Source organism: Trifolium pratense, linkage group LG4 (genome assembly GCF_020283565.1).
Source record: "Trifolium pratense cultivar HEN17-A07 linkage group LG4, ARS_RC_1.1, whole genome shotgun sequence".
Lineage (NCBI taxonomy): Eukaryota > Viridiplantae > Streptophyta > Magnoliopsida > Fabales > Fabaceae > Trifolium > Trifolium pratense.
Window position 1 is genome coordinate 19,097,729 of NC_060062.1, and position 9,000 is coordinate 19,106,728.

General features: G+C 32.5%; 2 protein-coding genes across 4 annotated transcripts; one reads left to right on the forward strand and one right to left on the reverse strand.

Moving 5' to 3' along the window:
- The first annotated feature begins 254 nt into the window (after positions 1-254).
- On the forward strand, positions 255-5,029 carry LOC123924250 (transcription factor bHLH153-like). Of its 3 annotated transcripts, none has more exons than XM_045977078.1 (6): positions 255-644; positions 2,548-2,673; positions 3,321-3,386; positions 3,766-3,825; positions 4,066-4,113; positions 4,565-5,029. In XM_045977078.1, the coding sequence occupies exons 1-6, from the start codon at positions 603-605 to the stop codon at positions 4,718-4,720; spliced, it is 498 nt and encodes a 165-aa protein (XP_045833034.1). In that variant the 5' UTR covers positions 255-602; the 3' UTR covers positions 4,721-5,029. The 3 variants fall into 3 exon arrangements, with proteins under 3 accessions (XP_045833034.1, XP_045833033.1, XP_045833035.1); XM_045977077.1 differs by having other exon boundaries at positions 286-644; positions 3,766-3,831; XM_045977079.1 differs by lacking the exon at positions 255-644 and adding an exon at positions 1,562-1,853 and having other exon boundaries at positions 3,766-3,831.
- Positions 5,030-5,806: 777 nt separating this feature from the next.
- LOC123924251 (selenoprotein F) lies at positions 5,807-8,863 on the reverse strand. The gene is made up of 4 exons (XM_045977080.1): positions 8,609-8,863; positions 8,316-8,374; positions 6,966-7,147; positions 5,807-6,175 (listed from the first exon to the last, which is right to left on the reverse strand). The coding sequence occupies exons 1-4, from the start codon at positions 8,775-8,777 to the stop codon at positions 6,103-6,105; spliced, it is 483 nt and encodes a 160-aa protein (XP_045833036.1). The 5' UTR covers positions 8,778-8,863; the 3' UTR covers positions 5,807-6,102.
- Between the last annotated feature and the right edge of the window lie 137 nt (positions 8,864-9,000).

The following is a 9,000-nucleotide window of genomic DNA, read 5'->3' on the forward strand; positions in this document are numbered from 1 at the left end:
TTGCAAAAGCAAAAAAATTAAGAAAAATAATTTTTGCATTAAATTTATCAATAATATATTACGTTTTCAAAATTATCATTCAATTATTAAGAGAGACGCACTTGATAATAATTTTTTGTTAGTTTAAAATGAACCGAGGAAAAAAAAAGTATAATATAAGATAATCACCAAAAAGATTAAGAGGAAAAAAACTGAAAACAGAAATTCTATCATGGTTGGATATTAGCTGTCAAGTATATTGATGACAGTATACAATTAAATAAAACTTACATAAATAATTAAATACAACTTTATAAATTCACATTTTCACATTAACCTGCTCCCCCTTTCTTCTTCACAACTCTGTTTCTTCCTTTCTTTCTCCTCTTCCTCCATTGATGACCTTTCACTACTAAAAGCTTTTAACTTTGATCAACTTTTTGAACTTTCATGCAAAAATCTTAGAAATGAAATTGTGAACACAATAACTGCTTAAAGTTACAATCTTTCCTGCTTTTAGAACATACCCACCAAATTTTTTTCACTCATCACTTGTTTAACAGTACAAAGGGTTTTGGTTTCAAGTTTCAACCCTTTTTCTGGTTTTTGCTCCAAAGTCATACATGATAGCCAGCTCCTTCAACAATGCTGATTCTATGTTTTCAGTAAGTTCTTCACACTTTTCCTTTTTTTTTTTTTTTTTTTTTTTTTTCAAGTTCTCTTTTTTGTTTTCTATTTTTTATTTGTTTATTTTTCAATTCCAAATAGCTTTATCCCTAGAGAGAGTGTATATGTATGATCAAAATTGTTTTTCTAAGTCTATATAAAAAAAATGTTTTTCTAAGTAAATGAGTGGTTATTTTTGTTAAAAGTAGAAATTAAACTCAGTTTTCGAGTTTACAACACTCTCACACAGACACTGCACACCAACCATTTGCGCTTTCTGTGCTTGGTGGTGTGCGGTGTGTGAGAGTGGTTATTGGATTTATATATTTATGATTTTCAAAACTCAGACCTAAAACCAAAGCCAAAGCCTATGATTCCTTCTTCATTAGATGTTGCCTTTTTCAATAAACTAATTAATTATTCTTATGTCCTTATGCAATTTGTCAATTAAGATATCCTTTATTATTCAACTGAAGTGGTTGGGAAGATTTTGTACGCAAGTTAGATTCATTCATGCAAGGTGTATGTGTATATGTGTGAATGTGTAAATTGATTTGTGTATGTATGTTTGCATGTCTATGTCAAGACTAAAAAAAACACAAATGGTGGGACCATCTAACATTTTTTGAGGTTCTTGCCTTCTTAGCAACATCAAAGAATTAAAAAAATTGATAATTAAATAATAATTTTGATATGGTGGATAAAATCACAATCTAGATAGGATTCTCGTACCTGTATGTTTGGACTGTTAAAAAACTCTCGATTAATTATAAGCCGTTGAATTTGTGGTTCATTGTTAGTGACAGTGATGACTCTTGGCTTGTTCTAAGGAAAAGCTTATGTGGTTTGAAAATGCAATCCATAGCTTGTTCTTTTTCTTTAGCATAAGACTTTTTGGGACCACTTTTGGTTTTGTTATAATAAATTCATGATATACAGTACCAATCAATCTTACTAGTTATTTATTACTATTAATTTTTGCATATGGTGCTATGTATCGTGTGTTGCATGCTGATGCACTTATATTAGGATTCAAGACCCTAGAGCAAATATGGATTTGGATTGTCTGCATTCAAAAATTGTTGTAGTTATGTAGTCAGAGTAGTTTGCATCGTTTGGACAGTTCATTCACATCATACATTTGTCAAATTGATAATTAAGTGGATTGTCTGCGGTCAAAAGGCAATCCGTGCTACCTCGTTGGGGTGGTGAGTTGAATTTTGATAAACTTCCATCAAATTAAGGTTTTGATCTCAGGGTTCCATAATCTTGTGGTCGAGGGTTTTGATCTCAAGGAAGAGGATATGGTGGGAAAAGGGAACTCATTACCTAAAGAGATTAGTGTCTAGCTTCTGGTTGGGGATATGAATGGATCATCATATGATTCAAAGGGTTGTCAGGGTACACAATAAGTCAATAGATATCCCCACATAAGGACACTCATAATTAGTCCTTGCGCGTCAAGAGATCTCATTAAGAAGTATGACATAATGAAAATCAAGCTGAAGTACTGAGCAAACCAACTCACACTGACCCCACTTGCTTTTAATGCTTCCTCAATTTGTAGCAACTGATGTCTCCAAAATTCTATCAAACAAATTTCAAACTCGACATATCTAGCAATAGTTAGTTTGTTCAATTAAATCGATGGATTGTCATCAGGACTTTGTTCTAGTGGTTACTTGATAATTACTCGGATCATTGTGTGTATTTCATGTGCATAATGATTATGTGTGTAACTGTGTGACTGCTACTATGAACAAAACATATCCTTACCGACGTTACCGTTTGATCATTTGTGTATAACTGTTTTAATTTTTTGCCTCATTCTTGCTACTACAATATCTTCTATCTTGGTTAAATTCTTATACATGGTTTTTCTTTGTTGTTTGTTGCCACCAGAATGAAGAAGGGATAGATGTTAGAAAGATGATGGGACATAAAAGGAGCCTTTGTTCCGTTGATCAAAGCAATTATAACTCTATTGCTTCTAAAAAGCAAAAGCCTGATTTATCGATCAGCACTAAGGTTTCTTTTTGCTTTTCTTTCTCCTTTATTAATTATTGTTGTTTAATAATAGTACTATTTCCTTTTTTCCCTCAAAGTCAAAGTAGTTCCTGTATCCAAGCTTTAGAAGATTTTTATTGAGAAATATGCAATGGTGCCTCTTTTCTATGGAAACGTTTCGTAATCATTAGTGTATAATCTATGACTTTCATATACCATATTGGTGGTGGTTATAATTTCAATTCTTGAATACAGCGGCATTATGGTTATTTTCAAATTGTTGTATTAGGTTGGAATTTTGGATCACTTTGGTTTCTGAAAGATGAGACATCAATTCAATCTTTCAAATGTTGAAAGTGATATCAAAATCACCCTTTTATGGACAAACCATGATATTGAGGGGGCTAAAGTGATACGAACTATCCTTGATTGAGGGACTAATTAATTTGACATCATTTTGTATAATTAGGGGACTAAATTGATGTCAGTATCTTTTGAGGATTAAATTGGTGTCACTTTACATATTTGAAGGATTAATCCAATGTAACTTATCCTTAAGGACCAAAATAGTACTTACTCTAAATGGAATGAAGAATCATTAGAACTTTCCTATGTAATTTTTCCTCATTTTTGTATATCATTTCTAATTCCATTGTTTCTGCCTATAGGATAGGAAGGAAAAGCTCGGTGAACGAATTGTTGCTCTTCAACAGCTTGTTTCACCATATGGAAAGGTATACAATAATTGATTCCATTCACAATGTATTATTTAATGAATCACAATCAGTTCTGTATCTAGGGGTGTTTACTGCAAATTAATCTCAGCCTCTTGTTTAAAGCTTCATTGATGATCTAAATTATAGGGCATGTCAGATTATAATTTATATGTTTATTTGACTTGAGTAGCAAAGTAACAACAAAAACGAAAACGATAATAATAATTAAAAAGTGTTTATTTAAGTTACTTAATAGCTTTTGATAAAAACAAAGTTACTTAATAGCTTTTTTTTTTTTGAAGACAAACTTAATAGCTTAATTGTTATTGTTTTTACCAATAAAATGATCTGCTCTAAGTTTCTGTTAGCCTAAAGACTGCTTAATTTCTAACCGCAGACAGATACATCTTCTGTTCTAAAGGAGGCGATGGACTACATAGAGTTCCTTCATAAACAAGTTAAGGTTTGTCCATTCATGCTACACTGTACTCATTTATCATTATAAATATCACAGTAACAAGTTTAATATACCACAAGCATGTATATTCTTGGACCTAAATTAAGTCCTGACATAAATTTCTTGATAAACATACTTCAATAATAAAAGGATGTCATGTAACATGTTGCACATTCCAAATTATGCTAACACAGTTTGACTTTGATCTTATGCAAAAGTTTTCTCTTCGTGTTTTGACAGCTGCTTAGTGCTCCTTACCTCGAAACTTCACCAGCCGCCCAGATGCAGGTGAGCATAACATTAACATGAATACTACTAGTTGTCTTAAAGATCATTCTTATTATCGGTTCATATGCAAGAAAAGGATCGCATCAATTAGATTTATGCATACTTTCAATGTATGTATGTATTTTAGAAAATGATATTATGACATGATATTATGAAGCATGAACACTTCTTAGATTAGGCGTGTCCCGGTGTCGGACACGCGTTGGTGTCTTACACCAAAACGACACTGACACTTATGATGATTACATTGAATTATGTCATTTTCTCAAATTATTATCGGTGTCCATGTCTGTGTCTGACGTTTGTGCTTCATAGACAATGAGATATGATTATCGGTGTCCATGTCTTTTACGAATTGAATTAACTTTTGGAAGTCATTGTAGTTGAATTAACTAGTGATATTCCTAGTGTTAAATTGGATTGTGATAGAATTGTTAATTACATTTATCAGGGTACAGAGTCATGCAGCAGCCTGAGGAGTAGAGGGTTATGTCTTGTTCCTGTCTCATTTACTATTGGAGTTGCTGAGGGCAATGGTGCAGACATCTGGGCACCAATCAAGACCACTTCACCTAAACATGAGAACGATGTCTCGCAAATTCAGTGATTAATTTTGTTAGCTTAGTAGCCTTAAGGTTGCCAAGTTGCTAAACCAGTCTATTAGCATTAAAATTTATCATCTATAGATGGAATCATAGTAGTAGCTAAAATAGTCATAAGCTTTAAGAACCCTTCTATTAAGAAGCTTTCCCATGCCTTAATAATTTTAAACCGGTGATGGTAAGCTTTTAAGTACATCATATGGATTCAATTCTATGTGCTGATTATCAAGTGTATATTTCAATATTCTTGCTGTTTAATGAATGATTCCATGTACTGATTAGCTTAATGAAATTCAGTTTCTATGATTTTTTCATCTCAAGTGTAATAGAAGTAGTAGTATTTGACACTACATTTAGGGGTGCGCATGATTCATAAACCAAACCAAACCTAATATATGGTTCGGTCTGGTTTCTAAAAACCATTTTGATAAAAAACCTTTTTTTTTCTTTTTCAAAATCAGTTCAGATTTGGATTGGATCCGGTTCAGAATCAATTTACAATAGATAAAAACCATTTGACAAAAAGCAAAATTCACGAGTGTTTCTTCTGACTTTGAGTCACAATGTAATGAATCACGAGTCAACTCGTCTTTGAGAAATAGAAACAACACAACTCAAATGCAATTTTCTTGTTTATATGTCGGTTTGAATTGAATAAATCAATTATTAACCACGTACCTTAGATGGGAGGTATGTGCTTCTACAGCCAAAGTGTTTTTATATGATCTGAGAACAATAGATTAATGGCTTATTTGACATTTTCACAGTTACACTTTCTCACTTTCTTTTATCATTTTTTCACTACAAATACTTCCTCCCATTTACGGTTTCACCCTCGGCCACAAGCCTTCTCCCCCATGCAACTTAGTCACTCCTCTCACATCTTTCCTCTCAATATCAAGTGTATATCCATCCGATCTAAGATGAAAATAGTCAAAGCACAGATCTTATAAAAATGCCAAAAACATCAGTTTATAACTTTTCTATAAAGATTGAGTATAAAAAAAATGAACTTTTTTCAAAAGACAGTATAATAAAATTACATTAGATACGCACCATTCGTCCATTCCTGATAAAACATTGAAACAAACTTGTCACAAAAGAAACATACATTACATGGCTTCATTCAATACATTACAATATTCTACAGTTGCCATAGTAACTGGGAAAAGTAAACTGCTGTATCGTAATCAATTATCACAAAAACTCAGAAAAATCTGAAAATAACCAAACTATCATTACATTTCGTTATTCGGTCACTAGGAAGCAGTGACACAGGTGAGTTTAATTGGTTTATCTAAGTTACAGTATATACTCTTTTCAATTTTTTTTCTCGAGTTTAACAAGAACAAGAGTACAAAGCATGAAGAGATCAAATAGAAGCTTCTCAATCAGCTTTCAAAGGTTTCACCTTCTCACGCAGATACTGCAGTATATGCTCACGTTTCCAATTATCGATTCTGCAATAGACAAACAAAAGAAAAAAACATCGATCAAAAACAAGTTAAAACTCTTTTTTTTTGTCTTTTTTCAATATATATATATATATATATATATATATATATATTGGGGTCATCAAATATGGACTTCTAAAAAAGGGGTATGAGCCCCCATTTAGACCCTTTTTGGGAGGTCTATATTAGATAAACCCAACAATATATTAACTACAACCTACAAGAGTACACAAAGAAGTTTTCACTATAGTCACAACTGCTGCTTTTATGTAAATCGAATGCAGCTACACAATATGATAATAGATTTTAAATCAATTCAAGAATGATTTTTCCAAGATGTTGTTGCAATTCTAGTTTATAGTACTTCTGCTGCAGCCATGCAACCATAAAAAAACATTGTTTTTAAATTTTGCTAAATAATCCAAGTAGTTATTGACAAATTTTTTGTTGAATTCAATGTAAAAATCATTTTTATTACAAGTACAACATACAAAAACCCGATAAGCATAGTGTTAGTAATCAGCTGATTTATCAACTCCTAGAATTGTAACTAAATGAGGCAAATGCAATAATCACAACTCACAACATTCATAGATATTCTATAACAATTTTATCAGAATCATGTCATTCTACTGTACCATTCACATCAACTTTCGTTAGCAAATAAAATAGCACATTTGAGAAGTTATATACTTCCAAAAGATGCCTTAGGATCAATTTAAAACCAAACAAACTATAAGCGCCAAGAACAGGATGCAAGCAGTGTATTCAATTGTGGATAATCAAGAAGTTTCACCTGATTGTTTCCTTATGTTGCCCTGCATCATCCAGCATAATTAACTTTGGTGGAGAATTAAAAACATATTGAACTTTAACTGATGGAAATTGGTCTTTTTCATCTTCAATAAAGCCAACAACTTCAGGATAGAAAACAAGTTTCCTCATGCAAACTTCCAATAATGCTCCAGAGTATGTAATCTACAATTAAAGAATTATAAATTATAACTTTCCCATCCAAAACAAGGGTAGAGGTAAATATATGGTGGAATGGTGAAATGACAAAAAATACATAAAAATAGAGTCAGCAATTGAGCAGACAGCCACACTTGATCCTGATATTTTGTTAATTCAAAACATTGATTTTGGGTAAGCTAGGCAAATATTGAGATAATGTTGCTTAGGAGACATTTTCATTGCTCCTGTGTCTTATAAAAAACACAGCTGAGATGTTTTATTTTTAAACTAAAATAAAAAAATATGCTATCTTATTCACATGATTTCCTATCTCCAATAAGAATTGAAGGAAATGTTAAAAACAAGATTATGTGGTTTTCATCACTTCCTTTGAAAATTCTTGAAAACCATAACAAAGTGAAAATCATGCAACATTATTGTAATTAATTGTAACTAATTAATAAAAACAAATCACATGAACATGAAAACAAAAAATATACCAAACACCGCCTTAGAGAACCTCCAACGACAGTCCTAAGAGACAAACTTTGTATAATAGAGTCCAATAAATTCAAAAAGCATGTCCTTAAAGAGTTTCTCCAACGACCACTTTTGGAAAAGATTGACATGGCAGATTGCTTGCCGAAGCGATACGTCCTTAACAATATGTTGGGTAAATTGTGGAACCCATCATAGGTTCTTTCGGGTTGCACAATTGGAGTAAAAAATCAATCGGTCGTTTCACAGTAATTTACACAATGGAGTCCACTTAAGCCATCCATGATGGGCTGCACTATCGGAGGTGCTCAAATTTTACATCATCTTTCAAATCATTCACTTCACATATGGCCATATGGGTAAGGTTGAAATTAGGCAAGTCTAGACTCTAGACTAGACTTTGCACAAATAAGGCAACACTAAAAAGTATATCATTATATATATTCAAGATAATTACACATAAATGAAAAACAGACGGGCAACAAGCCGAGCCGCTAACCCTTTCTGGATGACAACACTTGTTTTGCAAATACAAAACACCACCTTACTTTTCCTCATCACTTGGAATTAGGGTAGTCTAGATTCTAGACTAAAATTTGCCGAAATAAGGCAACGCTAATGGCCTAATACTAAGCAACATTCCCTATTGAATCGAAATCAGAAATCTTGAAGAGGTAGCTAAAATGGATCATACCTTGGTAGTGGCATCTTTGGAGTCTTCAGTGCAACACTTGAGACAATCCGATACCAACTCTGCAACCAAAATTCGAGCTTAATAATACAATCCTAATTCACTCACTCTATTGAAACAAGAAAACAAAACCTATCTATACGCCATAGCTATGAAATTAACATTTGGAATCTCACATTTCAATCAAGTAATAGTGTTAGACAACGAAACTAAACCCTAACCAATAAAATTGAATTTGCGAGAGAGAGAGAGAGAGAGAGAGAGAGAGAGAGAGAGAGATCTGAAATGGATATAACCTTTGTCTTTGACATACTCGGATAAAGTATTGCAGTCAGAGCACAAAGCGAGTCCGGTGAAACCGAGATTCTCGCATTCTCTAGAGCTCAATTGTTCCGATGAAACACCCAAGGTGAGAGTAAACGCCACCACAATCACACTCACAACCACGGCAACGACTTTCCTCATCTCTCTCACGTCTCAACACCTGAACCAGTCAGTCAAGTGAATGTTCAATTGTAATCAGGAATAAAAACAAAACATATTTTCTTTTTATGAAAAATGTTACTCCCTCCTCCCCAAAATTTAGTTTTTTTTTTTGAGTTTTGCACGAAGATTAAGAAATGATGAGTAAAGTCAATTTTACCCTTATTTTATTAAGAAAAAAAAAATATATTTAATTAATGTTTTA